Source organism: Gastrolobium bilobum, unplaced genomic scaffold (genome assembly GCF_033153095.1).
Source record: "Gastrolobium bilobum isolate Gb01-03AN ecotype WA unplaced genomic scaffold, APGP_CSIRO_Gbil_v1 utg15090, whole genome shotgun sequence".
Taxonomy (NCBI): domain Eukaryota; kingdom Viridiplantae; phylum Streptophyta; class Magnoliopsida; order Fabales; family Fabaceae; genus Gastrolobium; species Gastrolobium bilobum.
The window spans coordinates 217239-241019 of NW_026898506.1; the positions used below are offsets into that span (position 1 = coordinate 217239).

Genomic DNA, 23781 nt, shown 5'->3' on the forward strand with positions numbered 1-23781 from the left:
ACTATTCCTAAATTCACACCCACCTGCGCCACGCCTCCTTTATCTGAAGAACCCACTTTCATTCTAGAATCCAAATGCTCCCTCCACGGCACCACTGCCGCTATCCCTTCTGTTTCCTCTACGCGACAAGTCGACATTAACTCTCCTCCTATGTTGTTGTCGTCCCTTGAAGAATCGACTTACTATTCCAATCTACGACTCCATCGTCGTCCTTTTCTATTATAGTATGCGGCTCCTGTCGCCATCCCTTTTTGTTCCAAAAAGAGATAGGTAATTTATTTTATTCTACTTGTATAATTTTTTTAATTTTATATCATTTTTTTATTTTTTTAATTATTAAGTTACTAACAATATTTTATTATAATTAGTTTAGATATTTCTCCAAATACAAAAGTTGAAAATATATGATTCTGATGCGAATTATGATTAAAAGTTGATGATGTAAGTTACAATTTTTTAATTTCAATTGTTCATGTATTTATTTTAAGTTTGTTGTTGCTTGAACCCTATCATAATATTTTATTTTCATGAAAGTTGTTGTCTTGCTAGTTGTTTTGAAGACCACAGAGTGAGCATTGAGCAAGCTGAAAGAGTGAAGTATGGAAGAGAAAGACGGTGACTTGGAATCTTGTTTTGTAGTCTTGGAATCTTGGATGTTATTAATAGCAAACTACCTTGTTTTAATTTTTTATTGTCTATTACTCTATTTTAACTCTTCATGAGTTTTAAGACTTGTTTTAATTTGAAGACTTGATTTTCCAGTGGTTTGTAACTTTATATGGCTTCATTTTGATATAGCTAATGATTTGTATGGTTGAAATTCTAGACTTTTCAAAAAATCAAAAATCGATCTAATCCAAACCGAATAAAATTGAATTGGATTAGATCGAAATTGAAAATAAAATCCAAACTGAATGGATGATTAAATGATCAAACCAAAGTGATTGTATTAGATGTTTTTTGCTTTAAAATCGATCTAATCCAGGCCGCGAACACCCTTACTACTAGGGGGCGAAGGAAAGAAAAGGGGAAAGGAAAGTAGAAGAAAAATATATCTGTCACTTGCAAACAAATATTTTGAACCAAGTAAATTAGACTCCAATACTTCAAAGTTAATTTAAATTAACCAATTTTATTTAGATGATAAATTAAAATTACTTTTAAAATATGAGTTGAGTTATACTTATCACCTCTTTATACTTATTATTAAACAAGAATAAACTTACACCATAAGAGGAGGTTGAATTGTAGTTACTTTCTTTGCAAGAAAATTGTTCCCAAATGGTCCCTTTCTTATAAATCAATGTCATTAATCAAGAAACACAATACAAACACTTTTCAACCCCAAAACAAAATTCGATCAAAATAAAAGATGCTGCAAACAAAGAATCAAAAATGCAAATTAAAGAGTGTAAGGGTTAGAGGATCAAACACAAGAATTTCATCATGGTTTGCCCTCAAACCACTAGAGGGCTACATCCAGACTGTTACAGATCATCCATTAATCTCCAGAGCTTTAATTTGTGCTTGAAAAATCAATTTGCAATGGAATTTTACAAGAATTTTGACCAATCTTGGTCACTCAACCTATAGCCCTACATGATCACTCCATTCTCCAAATCCAAATTACAACAACCTAATGAATCAAAATATATTCAAAATAACCTTTTTACAATCCAATAACTAAAAGATCTAAAAAAAACAAAGAAGATTAAAGAGTAATTGAGTTTTTAATCAAGATATGACATAAATGCCTCTACATGATGATATTTCTGAATTATATGTGAATTTGTGTTAATCTATGTAAAAACTTGTTTGGAAACCCTAATCTTATGTTTATATTGGAGTCGAATCGAAGTATCAGCTGTTTATGACCATTGGACATCGAATTAGTCTATTTTTAGCTTTTTAGCTTCACTTACTCGAGTAAATGTTCTTCATCATTTACTCGAGTAAGTGTTTCCATTTACTCGAATAAATCATATACCCTGGTAAATGGTTTTGAGTTACTCGAGTGACACCACAACAAAAATGCCTACTTTTGCAATTTTTGATCCAATTCAACTCCAAATGATTTCTAATGACTTATTACCTATGTATGAATGTTTCTAAGAACTTTTTATGTGTGTGTGATCTTGTATGCATGATTGGACTATGTAGGTTCCTTTAATGCATTTTTTTAACCATGAATGCAATTCTTGAAGTAAGAGCTTAATAGTATTCATTCTCTAAGTTTTCATTACTTAAAACTATGTTTCTAACTATGGGAGCCTCTATCACTTGAACTTTTTGGTCTTCATGCTTTAAGCCTTTTAGTGCCTTTTTTCACTTGAAAGCTTTGACTTGAAGATTGACTTTGCCATTTTAAGTTGTTCCTTGCTTTTTGCATATTACTTTAGTCTTCATCTACTATTTGGGAATTTATTGTACCATCTTCCAAATTGTACTTGTGTGTGCTTTATTATCATCAAAACTCAATTATATAACCTTTGATAAGCTTTTGAGTTCAACAATTTCTCCTTTTTTTATGATGACAAACACTTAATAAAGAAATAGGGTTAGTAACACAATAATTTAGAAATACAAGTCTATGGTATATCCCCCTTAACATATGCTCTCCCTTAATGTATGCTCTCCCCCTCACTAAATTATTTTTCTTTCTTTTATGCATCTGATAAGGTGTTAAAGCTTATTTATATACTTTAACAAAAATTTCTCAAATTTTTTTAATCTAGTCATGTTCGTAAATTCGACATAGGGTAACTTGTCGGAGAGGGAGTTTTGGTAGAGCTCGAATTGCGCAATGTTGTTCAACCTCGCAACCACTGATTCCGGTATGGTCCTAGTGAGCATGTTCTTGAACAAGTGAGTTCTAAAGACAAATGAGGTTCCCAAGCAAAATCAAAAATGGACCCACGAGGTTTCACCAAACAAAGCATAGATCCTTGAGGTTCATCAGGTTCCCTAGCTCGCTCAAGATTAGGCCCGCATCGAACATGTTGTAAGCAAGGTGGAGCTCCTTTAGGGTGAAAATGTTTACAAGAGAATTGGGTTATTGTTTCGTTGAGAAGGTTCCTAACGTGGGCTAGTGACTCCAATCACTGAAACTAGTCGGAGCTCATTGACGAGGTTGTTAAATGAGAGGTTGAGGTAGTGGAGGGAAAAGATTTAGGAGAGTGTGTAGGGGGCGTGGTTGGAGAGGAGATTGTCGAAGAGGTCAAGGTGGCAAAAGCAGGTGCAAGTGATAAGTGAAATATATTTAAAATCTTTTTAATTTATCATATGAAAGAAAGAGAAAGGGTCTGCTACTGCAACGAAGCAATTGGGGCAAACGCTCTACGATGCAATCAAACAATGAGAACACAAACTTTCTTTCTCTAAGGTGCTTTTGGTACATGGATTTTTTTTGGAATCTTGAGAAAGTGGGGTGGAAAAAATTATTTTTCCACGTTTGGTAGGAGGAAGAGTAAAAGTCATCCTGGGAAAAAAAAAATTCCATGCTTTTATTTCACACAAGTGATTCCCTACTCAAAATACCATCAAGGCATGGTATTTTTTTTCCCGTGCGATGGGAAACTTTGCTAATTTTTTTGAGACAAAATTAACCCCATTTTTCTTCTCCCTCTTCACGGTTGGAGTCACCAACAGCCTCCACTTCCCAATCACAGGGTCGTCGTCCACCGGAATCAACGACTCCAACTCCTTCTTCTTCCTGTTGCTACTCAACAAGGTGAACTCATCAGATTCACTTTCCTTCTACTTCGCCAATTTTGGGTCAGATGCAAAGGGCATAATCTTCCAAGGTGATGCCTTTCAATCAAATTTTACTCTACAACTCACAAAGATAGACGAATCTGGTTACCCACTTCAAATGATCGAGCCTTATATTCTGCACCAGTGCACCTTTGGGAAAATAGCACAGGAAGGCTCACAAGTTTTTTCACTATCTTCACCTTTGTAATCAAACCTGGAATTGATTATGAAGCTGATGGACTTACCTTCTTTGTCACACCCCCAGAATATGTTATTCCCAGCGATTCAAGTGGGGGTTTCCTTGCACTTTTTAACTATCTCTTTTTTTTGGTAAATAAATAAAGAGGAGCTAAAAGCCCCAAAAACAACTCAGTTTGAAAATACCCTACGAGTATTACAAACCAAAGAGAAATCAACCAAATACAACGGCAAAATCCCAGGGGGTAGGGAATCAAAAGTAGTTACACTATTCACCAGAGGTTGATTTAGGCGATATTTAGATAGCCAGTCTGCACAAGCATTGCTCTCCCTAAAGACATGAGTCAACTGTATCTCCCACTCCTTTTGTAACCATGCTCGAATGTGAGTCACTAAACGAGACTCTCAAGCTGCTCCCCCTTTTTTGGTGAGCAAAATGATCACTGAGCTAGCATCACTTTCTAACAAGCAGCGTCTCCACCCTCCATGCCAGGCCATGTCAAGCCCATTAAGAACACCCCACAGTTCAACAACAAAAGCTGTGCACTTACCAATATGATAGAAGAAACCTTGGATCCACCTTCCAGTCTCATCCCTTATGATCCCACCACAGGCTGCTACACCATCATTAAACTTGGCTACCCTATCTGTATTAATTTTAATCCAACCAGCTTCTGGAGGGTTCCATCGAACCTGAATGCAGCTCGACCTTCCCAATAACATGCCCACATGGTTTTGCCTCCAAGCATATGAAATATCATTGACCATCTGACGGACATAATGGTTGTTATAGGCAAACCATCTCACGGCATCACCATGAGCCAAAGCGTTCCTCCATCTCCAAGCACAGTCTATCATGATAGAAAACGTAGTGGACCAGAGACTATTATTCTGCATCAAAATATTGGCCTTCAAATTCATATGCAGAAAGTTAAATAAATCTACACCAAAAAATAAACTGTGAAAAACAGGATCAAGTAAATCCATCCAGACTCCTTTAACTTTGTTGCAATCCCTAGCCATATGAAGAATCGTTTCCTCCTCATGCTGACAAATAGGGCAGCTCGAGTTAGTCAAGTTAAACCGAGCTAGCATACTTCTTGTTAGCAGCCGATTATGAGCAAGCTTCCAAAGAAGAACACAAATTCTATTAGGAATTTTTAGACTCCAAATAGCTGGCCAGATGCCAATATTATTATCATCCTCATCATTCTGGTTGTTGAGGGCACTATACAGAGTCTTCACTGAAATCCCATGAGATCCTATAACATGCCACTTAGGGGTGGCAATTTGGGCCGACCCGCCCCGCCCCGCCACCAACCCGCCAAAAACGGGGCGGGGCGGGTTGACCCGCCAAAAAATATGGGTTGTAAAAATGAACCCACCCCGTTTTATGGTGGGTTGGCGGGTCAACCAACCAACCCGCCAATTAAAAAAAAGTTAATTAAAATTAAAAAATAAATTATATTTTATGAATTTTTTTAATATTATTTTATTTTATTTCACACTTCTCTATATTTTTTTTAGTCTCAATCTTAAATTTATACTAATATTTGTCAAACATTCTTTAGGAATTTATAAATAGATAACATTTGTCATAAATAAAATTGTTATTCTTTATTTTTTCTAGAAAGTACTAAGATAAAAAAAAAATGAATATCACAAAAATTTAAGTACTAATGAAATACTACCTAATTGTAAAAAAATAATAAAAAAATTTAAAACCCGGCGGGTCAACCCGCCCCGCAGCGGGTTGAACCCGTTTTGACCCACTTCTAGGCGGGACGGGTTGAGGTGGGTTGGTGGGTTGAAAATCTCAACCCAACCCGCCCCGTTTTGGCGGGTTGACGGGTTGACCCGCCGGGCTCAACCCATATTGCCACCCCTAATGCCACTTGAGGATATCAGCCCCATCCTCATCCTGAGGAGGAAGCACACTCCTAATCTCCAAGATTATATCAACAGGAAGCAGATTAGAGAGAAGCTCCCAATTCCATTGACCCTCATTTGTCACAAACTCCCTAACCTTTCTCCCCATCACAGCTTGCGGGATAGTCAACAAAGCTTTCTCTTCTAGATTATAATTGTGGTCTAGCCACTTGTCATGCCAAAAATCAATGGATCGACCATCTCCTACTTCCCAAATTAATCTTGGTTTCAATTTCAGCCACACCTCACACATAGCTTTCCATAAATGAGAATTGCCAGATTTCCAACAGAAATCATCAAGAGGATTATGAGCAATACTATATTTAGCTTTCAAAACTTAAACCCAAAGCTTATCATGATCATTAAGGAAATTCCACACAATCTTCCCAATAAAAGCTTCATTCATTACATTAAGCTTCATAATCCCTAGCCCTCCTTGGTTTTTTGGCTTGGATAAAACATCCCAGCTAATAAGGTGCATACGCTTCCTATCAACAGAGTCCCCCCAAATGAATGACCTTTGCATCTTTTCCAACTCATTACAAATACTTCTCGGAATCAAAGTATACTGCATGTGATAGTAAGGCAAAGCAGATAAAACAGATTGAGAAAGCACAATTCTACCTGCTTGAGAAAGAGTTTTAGATTGCCAACTATTCAATCTCTCTTTAGCCCTATCAATTACTCCTGTAAAAGAATTTTTAGAAATCCTCCCATGCTGAATCAAAGCTCTCAGATACCTGCCAATGTTAGCTACTTTTTTAAACCCACTCACTTCAACAATCTTATCGACAATCTGGTCAGGTGTATTTTTAGAGAAGAATACGCTCGTTTTCTGTTGACTAATTTTTTGACCAGAAATTTCACAAAAAAGATTCAAACAGCGAAGGAGTATATGAATTTGATCCTCACTAGCTTCCAAAAATAACATCAAGTCATCTGCAAATAATAAATGAGAGATATCAGGCCCTTTTTTACCTGCTTTAATTGGCTTCCACACCTTACCATCTACTGCAGTTTGAATAATGTGGGAGAGCTTCTCCATAGCTAACACAAACAAGTAAGGGGATATAGGGTCCCCATGTCTCACCCCTCTGCTAGGCTGAAATTCTTCAGATACTTTCCCATTCCATAAGATACTTGTGCTAGGAGAGGTAACAGCAGTCATAATTAGCTCTGTGAGATGATCAGGAATTTGAATTTCCATTAAGACATTTTTGATGAAATTCCAATTAATACGGTCGTAGGCTTTCTCAAGATCGACCTTGATTGCCATGAAGCACTTCCTACCTCTCATTTTCTTCATGGAATGCATCAGCTCTTGAACAACAATAATATTGTCCTGAATGTGACGATGAGGGACAAAATTGGACTGAGCAGGAGAAACCACTTTTTCCATTATGAGTTTAAGTCTATTAACCATCAGCTTACTGACAATTTTGTACACCACAGGGCATAAAGAGATCGGCCTAAATTGACTGATGTGAGTCGGATTCTGAACCTTAGGAATGAGAACCAGCAATGTAGAGTTAATCGAGGCCAAAAGATCAGGATTATTCCACGTCTGAAGGACCATGGAGCAAATTTGATCTTTAAAGAATTCCAGTTTCTCTGAAAGAATAAAGCTGGATAGCCATCTGACCCTGGTGCTTTGAACGCACCAATATTGAACAGAGGCTGCTTAATTTCAAGCTCAACAGGATACCTGTCAAGACCCTCCATATCACTCTCAGAAAGATTAGGCCACATATTAGCTGAGGAAATCCATCTTCTATCTGTGCTCTCTTCAGTAAACAGCCCCTTGAAAAAATTAGAAGCTAGCTCCTTAAGCTCAGCGGCATTTGTAATCCAAGCATCCCCCTCACTCTTCAACTGAAAAATTTTATTAGCATTTCTCCTCACAACAGTACTAAGATGATAGAATTTTGTATTTCTATCGCCATCAGTAATCCACTTTTGTCTTGATTTTTGATACCAAAAAAGCTCCTCTTCATGAAGAACATTCTCTAGTAACTCTTGACAGTGTTTCTCCATATTTTGCAAATAAGGAGTATCATTATTTTCCCTATTGTGCTGTAAATTGCCAATCCTTTTGATCAGAGTATTTTTCCTCCTATCAATGTTGCCAAAAATCCTATTATTCCAGACTTTAATGTCCGGAATTAATCTTTGAAGCATATAAGGGAGATCAAAGCTCGGATCCCAGTTGGAATTAAGAAAATCTTTAAAGTGTTGATGCTCTTGCCACGCAGCAAAGAACCTAAAAGGCTTCTTATTATTATCATTATAATCCTCAAACAGCTTGAGGAGAAGAGGGTTATGGTCAGAGAGCAGCCTAGGAAGAGAGGACACCCTAGCTTCATCAAAGGACATTCTCCAATCTACATTAGCCACAATCCTATAAAGCCGTTTAAACACTCTACTCATATTAGCCCATTTAGGGCCTTGCCATGTAAAGAACGAGCCATCACACCCCAAATCTGCAACTTGGCACTCATCAAGGACAACAGCAAAATTGGTGCACTTAATAGGATCAGCTGGAACACCACCTTTCTTCTCATGAGTAAGAGCAATTTCATTAAAGTCACCACCAAGAACCCACGGTCCATCAATAGAACTACTAAGGGTCCGAAGGTCATCCCAAAGAGAATTCCTTACACTCTGGGACGAACTGGCATAGATGGCCGTGAACTCAAAAGACTTACCATCAGGGATATTAATTCGACAGTGAATAAATTGATTTGATTGAGCAAGAGCAGTGATATGAACTTTATTACTATTCCACATTATCCATATGCCACCTGATACTACTTTCAAAACTTCATTGAATCAAATTATTGTTGTTTTGATACTATAACCTGTGTGTTGTGTTTGTTTTTTATTTCTCCTTTTTTGTATAAAAAAATGGAGGACAATAAGAAAGATGAAAGGTTATTTTCGTAAAATTACTCTATATTTCTAGCAATATTTTACAATTAACCAAACATAGCATCAGGAAAATAACCTAACATTCATGGCGAAATTTTGGCTTACCAAACAACTTTTTGGTAACATTCTCGAGAAAGAAAATTTCTCACGATATTCCCAGAAATCATAATTTTCAAATAAAAAAAATCTCTGCTCTGCCAAATACCCCCTAGCTAAAAGACACTTCCTCATTTTGTTCCATCCTCCGTGGAGGGGGAGTACCACATAGTTAAGAAAATGATTGATGCCTAAAGCATGTCTACTTAAGATCTTTATCCTTTCTAGTAATCAAGATATATTGAGAAGAGAGACCTGAAGACGCGCCTTTACTAGAAGAGAACAGTGGAAGGTAATGTGTCATGTTGTTATTGGAGAGAGAACAGAGGCAAAAGAAAGAGATATAGGTGTGGATGTGGGATATAATGTAATTTATTTTATTTTATTTTTTCATTGTGTTGAAGACATATTGATTTGGATTTAATATGAAGGTGCAGAAGTAGTAATAAGGATAGTAAATACAAGGAGGTGGTAAGTAAAACCATCTACTTAAAATATAACTGTAAATATGTTTTAAATTTTTTTATGAGTGGGCACCTATAATCAACTTCATTCCCCGCTGAAACAACTTCTCATCCATTACTAAACACAAAATGTATCGGCTCATAGCCCCTACAGTGATGTAAATTAGGGTACGACATTAACAGAAGTGATCAATTGGTCTATTTACAAGAGTTAAAGCAAAGAGATTCAAGAAAACACCCAATGATCTAATTCCATAAATTTGTTTCCAATCTAATTTATGTCCTATTAAGTTTGATCAACATTTTCAAAAAGTTTGGATAATAAACTTAGCTTATTTTGAGGGTTGAGATTTGGAGTTTTGAGCTTGAGTTTATAGGATAATATGTTATTTTTATCCTTTTCTTTATATTTATCTTTAAATAGTTTTTTAGTTTTAGGAGATAGTTATCTTCTTTTTTTAATCTTTATGTTTATCTTCTTCTTTTTTAACACTTTCATTAGTTTTAGAAGTTTTAATTTTGATTGATTTGTAATTAGTCATCCGTATCTTTATCTCTATCTTTCTTTAGTTTAGTCCTTTTAATTCTGATTACTTGTTAATTGGCATAAAAAAGGTGTACATGAATCAGAAAAAGATCAAATTTGGTTTTTTATTTATAAAATTTGGAGAGGTTTGTCCTTGTATTCTTAATATTATGGACTCGCATGAGAGGTTCATATTCTAGAAAGTCCAAGAAAGGAGCATCATAAAAGAGAAAATTAAAGGGGCGAAAAATCTTTAAATGATATTAATCCTAACGCGACAACGATGTATCTAGCATTGGCCGCCCAGAAAAGTCACTAAAGTCAAGAATTCTACTACACACAGGTAAATTCTATAAATAAGAGATAAAATTTATACATTTATTCTCTCTCTATTTATTATCATTATGCGCACACACCACCCTTTTTGCTATGCCATTATTTTTTGTGTATACTAATCTGCTACTTTAAAAGGTATCTCCTTTATATATATTTGAGAGAGTCCTTAAATTCAACATAAACTCAGTATTCTTTAACTAAAGATCTCTATCTCTAGAATAGAACACTTATAAACTAAGTTTGCATTGGCCGATCAAGTTGCAAGCTTGGTTGTGGCAATATAACTCACCACATCAGTTCTTAATCTCCTTGCAAGCAACGATCGTTGTATCAAAGGTTCTTAGTTTCGTTGAACAATAGGACGTATTTCCTTAATTCACTTCTTTCTTGGGTGAGGAGTTGCCTTGGATCATCGTAATGAGTACTCTTCCCTTGACAAAATTTGCATTGCATTCCAATTAAAAGGTATTAAGAAACCACTACTAGAAAAAACAATTTCAAAAATCTCAATATCAACAACATCAATTATACCTTTATCTCAAATTAGTTTTGGTCGGTAATGTTAAGAACCTTGGGATACACCACCCTAAAAGCTAGCTCAAGGGGTGAGAGTGCCCAAAGCCTTATAAAGGTTATATTAGTTGCTCATCCAATCAATGTGGGACTATATATCTCAACACGCCCCCTCACGCAAGAGCCCTTTAGGCTAGAAGCGTGGAAATTGCACAGGCCCATTTTTGGTTTACCTTTTTGTGCTTTTTTTATTTTATTTTAATTCCACTTTTTAAAGCGGGGGACGGTGAGGCTCTGATACCATGTTAAGAACCTTGGGATACACCACCCTAAAAGCTAGCTCAAAGGGTGAGAGTGTCCAAAACCTTATAAAGGCCATATTAATTGTTCATCCAATCAACGTGGGACTATATATCTCAACAAGGTAATTTGAAAAATCTCACAAATATTGCTTATTATTTAGAGTTATGCAGCAGAATTACATAAACTTCATAATCTTTCCTAACATAGGCAACAGGTCAAACGTGTTAAATAAATATATATATATATATATATATATATATATATATATATATATATATATATATATATATATATAAAATTCTCATTTTACATGAGAAAAATTTTTCATGTTACACACACAATTAAAATGTGGGTCCTATTTTCTCATGCTACACATTTAATAGGGGTTCACAAAAAAGTGAAAAGACAAAAAAATAAAAAAGGGACCCACATTTTAATTATGTGTGTAACCTGAGAATCTTTTCTCATATAAAATAAAAAAAGATTAACCCATATATATATATATATATATATATATATATATATGCACAATGACTGTCTTATTTCACATCAGGGAATAAATACTTCCTATCCTCACATCAAGCTTTGTGTCAAAAAAAATTTTTAAAAAAAAAAAAAAGTGGACTCACATTTTTGTTTGAGTAGTAGATAACTTATTCCTTCCTATAAAATGAGAAAAGTTTTCCCATATATATATATTGAAATTGAATATTTTCATATTCAATAATACAATATTTGAAATTGATTCCTTTTAAAAAGTAATGGTGACATTTTTGTATGAGAATCGGTTGATTTAAATTATAAAATCATAATTGAGCATATGTTTAATCTCACATATACCACAGGTTAATGTAAAGAATTATTTGTTTTCTTAATATCTTAACAATTACTTGTTATCTCACCACCTCAATTTTTTTATTTCAACATATGTGGGATATACATAAAAAGTAAAGTATGTACTATTTTTCATTTAATTCACTCTATTATGCTTAATAAGTTAATATTAATGAATTTTAAATTGTTTTAAAAGATTCACAAGAGCTTTTCATTGGAGTAGCTTAAACTATTTAAACATGGACTCAAAATAAAAATAAAAAATATTTCCTTCTGAATTCTGATTTAGACTAGAATATTGATAAACAGCTTTTCAAAATTAACTCTTTTGCATTTTCAATTTGTACAATCACCTTTTTTTCATTTTCAAAGAAGTAAGAGAATTCAAGAAAACATAAATATATCACTTCATCATTTATTTTAGAAAAATTCATTAATATTTCATAATAATAATCTCATCCTTGATCTATATATATATATATATATATATATATATATATATATATATATATATATATATTGGTTAAATATTTTCTTAATAATATCTGGAATAATCCAATTCGATATAAGTTCCAAAAACCCAAAGCGCAAGCGTTACTGTTGCAGAGAGAGAGAGAGAGAGATTGCGATTGACGCGAAGAAAAATGGTGAACTACATGCTCATGATCAGTGCTGACCTTGAGAACCTCACCAATCTTGAACCTCAAAGTGGCTGCGATGACCCCAACTTCTCCTACCTCTTCAAGGTACCATCTGTCTTACTTTCGTTTTTTTTTTTTTTTTTTTTTATGAAAACCAGCATCTTGGGTGACAAATAATTGCTTATAATTCTTTGTTTCTTAATAATTGCCTTTTTTTTTTAATTTTCTCTTTTTGTTATGATAGATGAAATGTGGAAGATGTGGAGAGCTGACCCAAAAAGAAACTTGTGTGGCCTTAAACGACACCGTTCCTCTCCCAGTTGGCAAGGGCACCACCCATCTCATTCAAAAGGTAATCTCTTCCTGCCTCAACCCCAATTCGGCGTTTCATCTAACCAATATTTATATTATTCGATTGAATAAATAATCAATTATGTTTTATATTTTCTTATCTTATTTTTAGTTGTAAATGTTCACCTAAAAATAGGTCTGGGCTTGGAGGTATATAATAATTTGTCAGTTTTTTCCTTATATTCATTTACTTCATCTGATTATGTGTGTATATGATAGAAAAAAGAAAGGAAAGGCCACATTATCCCAATATATAATTTACAAATGGAAATGCAGCTCATGCTTTGCATACAGTTATCTAACTGAATTTACATTTTATTTAATGTGACTCATGAATTTGTAAGCTTACTATCAAGTTACAACCGAGCATCATTCTATTTATGTAGCATCTTTGGCCTTGTGCTTATGTTAGAAAAGATTCTGGAAATGTTATGTAGTTCAGCTGGATAACTTTAAACATAAAGCAATATTTTTCATTCATCTGAGATTCTTTGAAGTTTTTGTTTCTGCAGCTGGTGGTTTCTTAACACCCTTTATTTGGTGTGCAGTGCAAATTTTGTGGCAGGGAGGGTACTGTTACAATGATCCAAGGCAGAGGTAAACCGCTAACCCAGGAAACAAGTGAATCAGGGAAGTATGCCCCGTTAATGTTATTCGACTGCAGGGGCTATGAGCCAGTAGATTTTGTGTTTGGTAGTGGATGGAAAGTTGAGTCGGTGAGTTTCTTGTTCCATGTTTTCATTACTTTTGATGTCATGTCTCTGGTCTCCTTTGATTGTTCAATGTTGCTGTTATATAACCAAAGGGGGTTGATTCAATTAGTATATGCTTGATTCCGCTTAAGCAAGGTCTTGTATTCAAGTTCTTGTAAATGCAAAAAGTTCTCTTTGGAAGAGCTAGTCCTATCATGATATGGATGTTCCCGACTCAAACAGTATTGACTCCTGTGGAGGATACCTGTGGTTTATCCAAAAATAAAAATGTTGCATGTTACATAAATTGAATATTGTAAATAGCTCAAATACCCTCTTTTCTCTATTATAGCAATATAATCATGTGTTTCTATTGCTTTCATTCAGTTCTTGTTTGAATTGGATTTCACATTTGATCTGGTTTGATGCTTACTGTTGTAACTAAATATATATTCTCCCTGGGATCAATATTGGAAATCATGTCCCAAAAGTTTACCTGCGAACTTAAAACTGACATGAATTTGTTGTGATTAATTTCAAGATCTTCTACTCCAGAGTCTACAGAAACTAAACCAATAATTATATGAGAAGATGAGCAAGTTCAAATTAATTTTCATTTTTCACAATCAGATTTGCTAGATATGCTGCCCCTTTCTGCCCACTTGAATCGAATTTCATGCAAAAATTGTACTAGATGATTTTCCTCTGTGGAAACATCTTCCAGCTTTAAGTATTGGCTTTCTTCTTTTCCATGTAATTTATGTAATACCTTATTTCCTATATTTCTTCCCCATTCTTTTGTCTCTGGTGTTTCTTATTTGATGGATGTAATATCTATCCTCTAATTCTAGAATTTACTCTTCTGTTTTCCAGTGTTCATTTTTTATACAGTTGCTAGACATTTTTGTTACATCATAAATTTACTATATGTTTGTTCTATTTTTCTAATTAATGCAAGTGGTACTTTTATAGCTGGAGGGAACCAAGTTTGAGAATGTTGACTTGTCAAGTGGAGACTTTGCCGAATATGATGAGAAGGGAGAGTGCCCGGTCATGATATCCAATGTTCGATCTACTTTTGATGTGGTGAAGTAGAGAGACCTAGTTTGCTGTTTGAATATTGTCTTGGTATATAAAACTGACTGTTTTATTTTGGATGAGCTTTTGAGCGCTGGGGTACATCGTAATTAGGCAAGAAATTTGTATGATCTTTTAACATTACATGTTAACCCTAGTTTATTTCTTGAAGGTGGAAAAACAGCTTCCAAGTGATTGATGAAGTTCACTATGCATTTCATGCTTAGAAATTTGTATCGTTTTAATGTCTTTGTCCAATCTAGATTAACTAAGTAATGTGATTAGTTGCAACTTCAGAAAAGGACATTGAGTGCTTTCCGCTGAAGTTGCTATAATCACACGAAAGGCCATGCAGGTGTACCAAATGGTAGCAGCGAGAAAAATAAGAAACCGAAGGAAATATTTGCTGCGTAAAGTCCTAGTTTAAGGTTCACCAAATGGTCTTTTTAGCAAGACGTGCTCTGTGTGGATTGTGGTTTATTTTTTCTTCGGTTACATATGGTTTATTTTTTCTTCTTGAAATGCAGTTAAAGTAAATAACACATACAATTTTTGAATGCTTGATCTTTATCACAGAAAAGGCTAGGTACTTACAATTTTGTTTGGTATTTATGTAGTATGTTATAAAGATTACTTTCAGACTTTATAATTATAGTATTCCACCGAAATTGTATCACTTCATTTCATTGTAAATCACTACATTTTATTTCTTATTAAACTTCTATATTATTTAGTTTGGATCATATTTATAGAAGCATGTATTTTTTTATTAAAAATAAAATTCATGTGTTATTAATCATAAAATAAGTAAGGGTTTGATGTTTGTTCTTTTAAAGGACAAAAAATTGTGTCTTTTTAAGTGAGAAAAGATATACAATGAAAATTATGGGGAAAAAATAAGTGGTTTTTTAATTTAAATTTTAAATAAAAAATATTAATTTTAACTAAAATGATTGATCTTTAAAAGGATAAATATTTTTTTCAACAAGTAAAATTGGATGTGTTGTTTAATTTTAGGAAAAAAGATGTGTCAATGATATATCTTACATTCTTTTACTTCAAAAAGGTGAGAATCACATTTTTAAAATTTTCCCCTCTCCCTCCACTCTTTTTTTCATTATTTATTTCTTTCTCTCACTTAAAATAACACAATTTTATGTTCGTCGAAATGATACACACTTTTCTTTTAATTTTATATCACGAGGTGACAATTACAAAACATATAAGCGATGTTTTTTATTGTCTTTTATGCCGTCCCCACGGAGAAAAGAATTTACACAGAACGAAACAAACAATAATAGGAAGGGAAAGGCGCCACCTACTAGTCATCCTTGAGCAAATACCAAAGATACGAAATATTTGATTCAATTGGTCGTGAATATCTATCTTATCTTAAAGAAGGAGAAAATCAAATCAAATTGCTTACCTTTGGTCCAATAAATTTAAAATATTAATTTTTGTTAAAAGTATATGCATTAGCAAACAAAGTTGATATACATTTTTCTTGCACTTTTTATTCAAAATTGTGTGGACAATTATTCTTACAAAAAAAAATATAAATAAATTTGTTAAAAATTATCCCTACCTTGTGAGTTGTGACGAAGGAAAAGAATAAGCAAAGGTACAAAAGCATACGGTTGATGTTGAATACAAAACATAAAATGATGATAAACTCTACCTTGCAAAATTGTAAATGACAAATGTGTTATACTTTTTTCATTTTGCACGAAAAAAACAATTTTTTTATACACACAGAAGAGGAGATGAGTCTCATTTCTTTTTTTTTTCTCTCTTCTCTTATCTATGAGTCTTACTTGTAATTTTATTTCTACAACATAAAATAATTATTTTCCTACATCATAAGAAAATTATTTCCCATGCTAAATATACTATAATGTGAATAAATAATATTATTATATACAGCACGCGAAAGAAAAATAGATACACCTCTTCTACATTGGGTGTCCTTAATCCTCACAACATGAGGATGTGGCAACTCTCTCAATACTAGGAGTCCCTACCCGTGTGCATAAGAACACAGTAAGATTCCTCAAATTCATTCATCATCAATTATCTCAAAAATCCACGCTTCCTAGTAAAATTACCATGTGGCAAATTCGTCTGTTTCTGACTCTCCACTTCTTCCCACTCCACAGAGACAACTAATTCGGTAAGATAAAAACAAATAAATATTTTTTTTTTTTTTTTTTTTTTTTTAATATCCATGTGCCATTAATCTTGTTCTTCCTAACATCACATATTCAAAAGTTTGACTCGGCGCAGTCTAGCACACCCTATTAGATCCGTGGCGGTTGTTCTAGTGAACAGGGTCATGTTATGGCAGAAGATTTTCTGAATTTTCGATGACCATATGATAAATTTCACACCTTTATATTCAGTGATGACTTCATTTGCGTTCAAGATTGGATCTTGCATAACCTAGAGCCAGAGCAGAGGGTGGTTGCCATAGTAGATTTTTCTTTTTTCCTTTTTTTTTTCTTCTTTTTTTTTTTAATAATTTCTAAGCAAGATGCAATCGAGGGTCGTGGCCCTTGAAGAAGGAAAGGAAAGAACTAACCAATCCAAAGGTTTGCCTCTACGGCCACTGCGTCTACTTGTATTGTTTCTTGCTCTATGTGTTGTGTTCTCTGTTATCAGCATATACACCATCAAGCATTTTGGAATTGAGAGTGTGGTCACCACAGTGAGCTCGAGTTTTCAGCCATGTTATGAGGAACTGGGTGGTTTGGATAAATGGATTAGGCCTCCTTCGAAGCTGATCCACAATATGAGTGATACAGAACTGCTGTGGAAAGCTTCCTTTGTTCCTCGGATCAAGAATTACCCTTTTCAAAGAGTTCCCAAGATTGCATTCATGTTCTTGACTAAGGGACCGTTGCCTCTGGCACCCCTTTGGGAGAGGTTTCTGAAGGGACATGAGAGGCTTTATTCCATATATATTCATTCACTGCCTTCGTTTCATGCTCAATTCCCTCCTTCGTCTGTCTTTTATAACAGGCAAATTCCTAGCCAGGTATGATGATATTGATCTTTTGCTACTATTTATTGATGAAACTTCACTTGCTCATTTTTTTTTCTTTTAGACAACACCTTGATCTGAAGTTGCTAATGCTTCGTTGGTGCCCGTTTAGTTGTTTTATATTGTTCATCTATTGCAGGGAGATGTTCACAAATTTTATTTCTTTTTTTGGACCTTGTTTATCCTCGTTTTAAGGTTCTGATGAGAATTTAGTTATCATTGATTGTAGCATCTATGAACTTTATTTTTGTTATATCTTACTTTATGAATTCTCTACGGTGGTTAGATAGATTTTCTTGTCAGTGTTACTTGATTAGTGCATCAGGGTGCTAGATTTAGGTAAGCAACTAAGGAAGAGGCTGACGAGGGTATGCAAAACATGCAGGTTTACTATGTTGAGGATTTAGGTTTCTAACAGGCCTGAGTCAAAAAGTTCTGTAATCTCACAATGGCAATGCAATTATAAGAATTCTAAATTATACTCCCAGAATATAAAGATTCTGTTAGGATGTATGTGTACACAAGGTGATGATTCAGTGTATGTATTAGTCTTGAAGATGAGTAAACCTGTAAGTATGCTACCTAGTTATCTATACCTAGTTACAAGTTCAGAATTGTCATTTTTGAAATATCATTGTCTCTGCAAATCTTATGTGCACTTCAGTGTTAAAAGACACGGTAAAAGTTTGGAAGAAGAATTAAAATAAGATCACATAGGGGTTAAGTTTGAGCTTTCAAGGAGAGGTATGGCAGTAATTGGCAATTATTTATTCTTTGTTTCTTTTGTGATTCTTTAGTAAGAGAAATCTGTAGCTGGGGTTAAGATATTGTCCTAATGGATGGTCTGCACATATATAGGATATCCCAGGAAAATGGAAAAGTTTGTTTAGTAGATTATCATCGTATGTACTTTTAATTAGGGTTTATCAAGGGCCAACTTTCCTAAAAGTTTAAGAGCCCGTTTGTTTGGCCTTTTAAAAAAGCAACTTTTATGCCTTGCTTATTTTAGAAGTGTTTTTTACAAAAATTAAAGTTATTTAGATTTAAAAAAAAATATTTGGCTTTTGACTTCTGTTTTTTTTAGAACCTAAAATTTTTAGCTTCCAAAAAAAGTAAGTTTTTGGCTTTTTTTGTGACTTTTGTTTTTTTATAGAACAGACATCCAAACGAACTTATAATGAAAAGTGCTTTTTTTTCTTAAAAAAAAATAGTTTTTGGAGAGAGAAAAAAGCTCATCCAAACGGACCCTAAGTTATTAGGTGAAAGTACAATATAAGTTTTATATCTCTAACATGCTCCCTGAATTGGGGTGGAAGGGATCTAACATGAGATCACTTGGTAACGAAAGCTCTAATATTATGTCAAGGATAACTTTCTGGTAAGCTTAAATTGTTAGATGAAGTCACAAGATTAGTTTTATATCCTTAACAAGGTGCGATGGTTGCTGCTTTTCATATCATGGATGCACAGCCTAGCGACTCCCTGAATCTAAGCTTCCACATTGCCAAGGTGACTACTGCAATCCAGGGAAAATGACATATAATTTGGGGAACCCACTGACTTGGTTAGCGGCTTAGAGCTGAGAGAGTGATCACAAAGTCAATTGCACAGAAGCTTGCAGCAAACATGAATCATGAATTTGATAGATCCTCGTATTCACACTGGAGTTTTAGGTAAAGTATAGAGCAATGCTCTGATTACAGTAGCAAGAAAACAGAAAAAACAGAAGATGAAAATGGAAAATAAAGATAGTCTCAGAGAAGCACTGGTTGCTACTCTTCCCTAAGGCCTAAGCCTACCCGATTCCCTTCACAGACTCTATGTCCTCATCTGATCCAGCTTCCTCCATCATATTCCATCCACTCTCCATGCTTCCTACACCCCCTTCACCAATGCCCTGCTTCCACCTGTCAATTCTCTTAGACTTCTCCCACACATTCCCTGTTCTGCCCTTTTTTCCTTGCTTCTTTTCTTTCTCTGGTAAACCTGAATTTGAGGCCCATCAGGCCCGGCAAAGGGTTCCCATCAGATTTATTTTAAGTGGCTGGTAAACTGTAATCTTTTAAAGATGCTTCATTGCATTGAGAATTAGTGAAGATACAAGTTGCAAATAGGTAGGATAACATAGCCAGTAAATTTTTCTTTGTTTTTAAGTGCTTGAATTAGTCTTTGTTATCTCTTTAAGGAATTAAAAGGTGCAAAGGATGTAGTGGTTGTGTCCATTGCTTTTGCTCAGGTGTTAACATGGGTCAAGTAACGATTCATGTATCCATATTATTATATATGCTCGGTCATATAATAAGTGTGTGTCTTGAGCTTAAGGGCTTAGGAACTCATTATGAGCCTTAACTCCACATATTTGCTGCATTTTAGAGTTCAGAACTTCAGATTATTATTGCGTTAGTTTTTTGGCTTAACCTCTATTCTATTCTTCTTGGCTTTGAATTTTTTATCTAAACATTGGAAATACATGGAAGCCTATAGTGGGTGGTTTCCAATTTGTATTAGTTTTCTTGTGAATATGAAAAAAAATTGTGCAGGAGTTCCATTATTCACACCTCTGATGATAGACTTTGGTGTATCTACCGCAGGTTTCTGAGTGGGGAAAGATGAGCATGTGCGACGCGGAAAGAAGACTACTTGCTAATGCATTGCTTGATATCTCCAATGAGTGGTTTATTCTGCTGTCTGAATCATGCATCCCTCTCTACAAGTTTAGCTTCGTGTACCATTATATAATGAAATCCAAATACAACTTCGTTGGTGCGTTTGATGACCCTGGTCCATTCGGAAGAGGGCGCTATAATGAGAACATGGCCCCTCTGGTGAACATCACAAAGTGGCGTAAAGGGTCTCAATGGTTTGAAGTGAATCGAAAGCTTGCCATTAACATTGTTGAAGACACTGCATTTTATCCAAAATTTGAACGATATTGTAGACCAGCTTGTTATGTGGATGAGCACTATTTCCCCACCATGCTAACCATTCAAGCAGGGAGTGTCTTGGCAAATAGGAGCTTAACTTTTGTGGACTGGTCTAGAGGTGGAGCTCACCCTGCTACCTTTGGAAGAACAGATATTACTGAGGAATTTTTCAAGAGAGTTCGTGGAGGTCACCAATGCTTATATAACAATCGAAACTCTTCAGTTTGTTTCCTTTTTGCTAGAAAATTTGCTCCCAGTGCTTTGGAACCTTTGTTACGTATGGTGGATTCAAAGGTCTTGGTCTTCTGACAAATATTTTCACTTTCCATTGGGCAACTACGGGAAAATACACATGTAGAATGAAATGAAAGTCTTTAGAAACTTACATTATATGGCGCGTGACATGGTGATTGCCTGATCGATGAGTGCTAGGTGGGAGACATGACCTCACTTCTCATAATACACCGTTGAGTCATTTTTTTAATGTAGAAAGGAGACGTATTTTGATCATACATCTGTTTAATATTAATTGTTTGGATCCTTGTGTTATCTCTTTTTACTTTCTTATTCTCTTACGTTTAAGGTAAGAGTGGAGATTTTGACAAATTCTGAAGCAAGAGTGACCTTAATTGTTGTCACAAAAATTAAAGTTAAAAAGAAGGGTTATGTTTATCTCATTTTACATGAGATAAACAACTTTTTTACATACACAAAAAAAAAAAATTAGGTCTCATCACTCTTTTTTTATCTGTGGGTTCACTTGTAATTTTATTTCTACAACATAAGATAATTATTTTCCTCCAACATAAAAAAAGTAGTATTGAGAGGCTGATGAAAATTCAAAACCAAAGATATAGTCAATTGTCTATTTTGGTTTATTAAATAAGTAAAGAAGGAAAGTGCGTCTATTTTAACACTACCTTGGCGACTTGGCGTGGATGCTAAACCACTTGACTAGTTTCCCTAGTTAGATGACTAAACAAGGTTTACAGCAAAAATGACAGATTTATTTACCTTACGTGTCCATTAACCAAACTACAATACTAAAATACTTAACAGAGAAGGTTCTGGAAAGTGGACACAACACAACAAATATCTTACACACAGTCCCACGAGTTTCAACACTATTCGTCCACCAAGTTCCTTCCATTCCGTGGTCCCCACTCCACCTCCAAAGTTGCAATCACCATTATTGTTGATTACTTATTCTTTAGCTGGCTTTTGTTACAAGGATTTTGGTCGGATTCTCGAAAAATTGAATTTTTTTAAATTTTAAATTTTCGGATATTATCGTAACTTGAATATAAAAATTATATTTTTAAAAATCGAGATTCTCGGACAAAATTTTTTTTTCCTCTACCAAACGCGGGACAATGACCATTTTGCCACGTTTTGACAAAAAAATTACCAGAATGTCACGCGAACAGTAAAATTTCTCAAACTACCACGAGGCATAATTCGCTATACTGTGTAGCGAATTATGCATGCAAATAATTCGCTACACAGTGTAGCGAAATATGCCACGTCAGAACCAAAAAGTGCCATGTAGCGAATTTCAACATTTGACTCATGGCACTTTTTGGTTCTGTGCATTCTGACGTTGCATATTTCGCTACACTGTGTAGCGAATTATTTGCATACATAATTCGCTACACTGTGTAGCGAATCATGCCGCGTGGCAGTTTGAAAAATTTTATTGTTCGCATGACATTCTGGTAATTTTTTTGTCAAAACGTGACATTTTGGTCATTGTCCCACCAAACGCCGCGTCAACGAATGCTTATATTCAAGGTGTTACTTTTCTCATCCTGGACAAAATACAATTTTGCTGCATACTCATGTTTTGGTGGGCCTGCAATTTTTTATTTTTTTATTTAAAAAAAAAAGATGCAAAAATGAAGGATGCGTAGAAAATTGATTTTCTTATCCTTTATTTTACCCTATATTGAATTAGGAAACAAAATTAAATTAATTTTAAAAAAAAAATCAAAGAATTTTTATTTTTATTTGCTCATTTTTAAAATAAAATTATTTTAAAAAATACTACTTATAAGAAATATTCATATATAAATATTCCCATTTCCTGTGTTTCACACCCCTCTTAAGTTACTCATATTTCTGATATATTTTAAATCAAATAATTATATACTTTTTTAAATATAGTCTTAAAACAGAAAAGTAGCGTGTGTGAGAGGCTAGTTGTTGAGGTGCAACGACGTCGTTGCTCTGTTGTTGGTAATGAATCATGTGAAATCTGAATCTGTTGCGACACAATTAAAGCAGATCCAGCTGGCAACTGACCAATCGCCAGTCTGTTATACGGGCAGCTACCCAAACTGCCCGCAACGCCGCTTCTCTACTTCTATATAAACCACGCTCTTCCCCTTCCATTTTCAGTTGTGCTATTCCTTTCCGAGCGAAACCTCAGGGGTAATAACGAAACCCAAACCCTCAAAGAAGCAAAGAGAAAAAAAAAAACTGAGTAGCACCAATGGCTTTCTCTAAAGTGATGATTCTCGCCGCAATGTCGGTGCTCGTCGCCGTCATCTCCGTCGTCGGCGCCGCCGAGTCTCCGGCTCCCAGCCCTACCTCTCCCGCCTCCGTTGTCTCGCCGTCCTTCGCCGCCGGTTGTCTTGCCGCCGCCGTCGCTCTTGTCTTCGGATCTGCTCTCAGGATCTGAGCTTATATGCTTGTGCGCATGGATTTTCTCTTTTACCTGTGTGGATTTTTAGTATAGGTCGAGACTTGTAGTATATAATTCTCTCTCTCTCTGTGTCTCTTTCTATTGCGGTGTAGAGATTACATATGTTGATTTCTCAGTCTTTGTTGTTATTATGATTTGAGGAGTATTATGATTGTGATCATTGTTTCTGGTACATAATCTATTTCTTTTATATTTGAATTTGTGCTTCTTCTTTTTTATCTAGTTTGATTTTTTTTTTTTATTATAATGGATTTCTTAAATGTTTGTTGCGACGGATTTGAAATGACGTAACTTAAAACTAAAAGGTCTATTGAAGCCTAGTTTCTTCTCCAAATCTAGTTTCAATGAAAGCAGGTGTGGAGGATTTTAATTCAATATAGCTCTTCGGTGAAACGAAATCGAATTGAGTGATCTCTATATTTGAACTCGCTCTACACGTTCTTTTATTTATAAAAAGTATTTGTAGTTTGAA

The 23781-nt window shown here is 34.7% G+C and overlaps 2 protein-coding genes across 3 annotated transcripts; both read left to right on the forward strand.

Annotated features, from left to right (window-relative positions):
- The first annotated feature begins 12446 nt into the window (after nt 1-12446).
- LOC133316950 (uncharacterized) lies at nt 12447-14864 on the forward strand. The gene is made up of 4 exons (XM_061518751.1): nt 12447-12626; nt 12766-12873; nt 13421-13588; nt 14537-14864. The coding sequence occupies exons 1-4, from the start codon at nt 12525-12527 to the stop codon at nt 14657-14659; spliced, it is 501 nt and encodes a 166-aa protein (XP_061374735.1). The 5' UTR covers nt 12447-12524; the 3' UTR covers nt 14660-14864.
- Nucleotides 14865-16638: 1774 nt separating this feature from the next.
- On the forward strand, nt 16639-21144 carry LOC133316932 (glycosyltransferase BC10). 2 transcript variants are annotated; one of them, XM_061518729.1, is made up of 3 exons: nt 16639-17675; nt 20273-20355; nt 20437-21144. In XM_061518729.1, the coding sequence occupies exons 1-3, from the start codon at nt 17172-17174 to the stop codon at nt 20912-20914; spliced, it is 1065 nt and encodes a 354-aa protein (XP_061374713.1). In that variant the 5' UTR covers nt 16639-17171; the 3' UTR covers nt 20915-21144. The 2 variants fall into 2 exon arrangements, with proteins under 2 accessions (XP_061374713.1, XP_061374712.1); XM_061518728.1 differs by having other exon boundaries at nt 16639-16811; nt 16910-17675; nt 20273-21144.
- Nucleotides 21145-23781: the final 2637 nt, after the last annotated feature.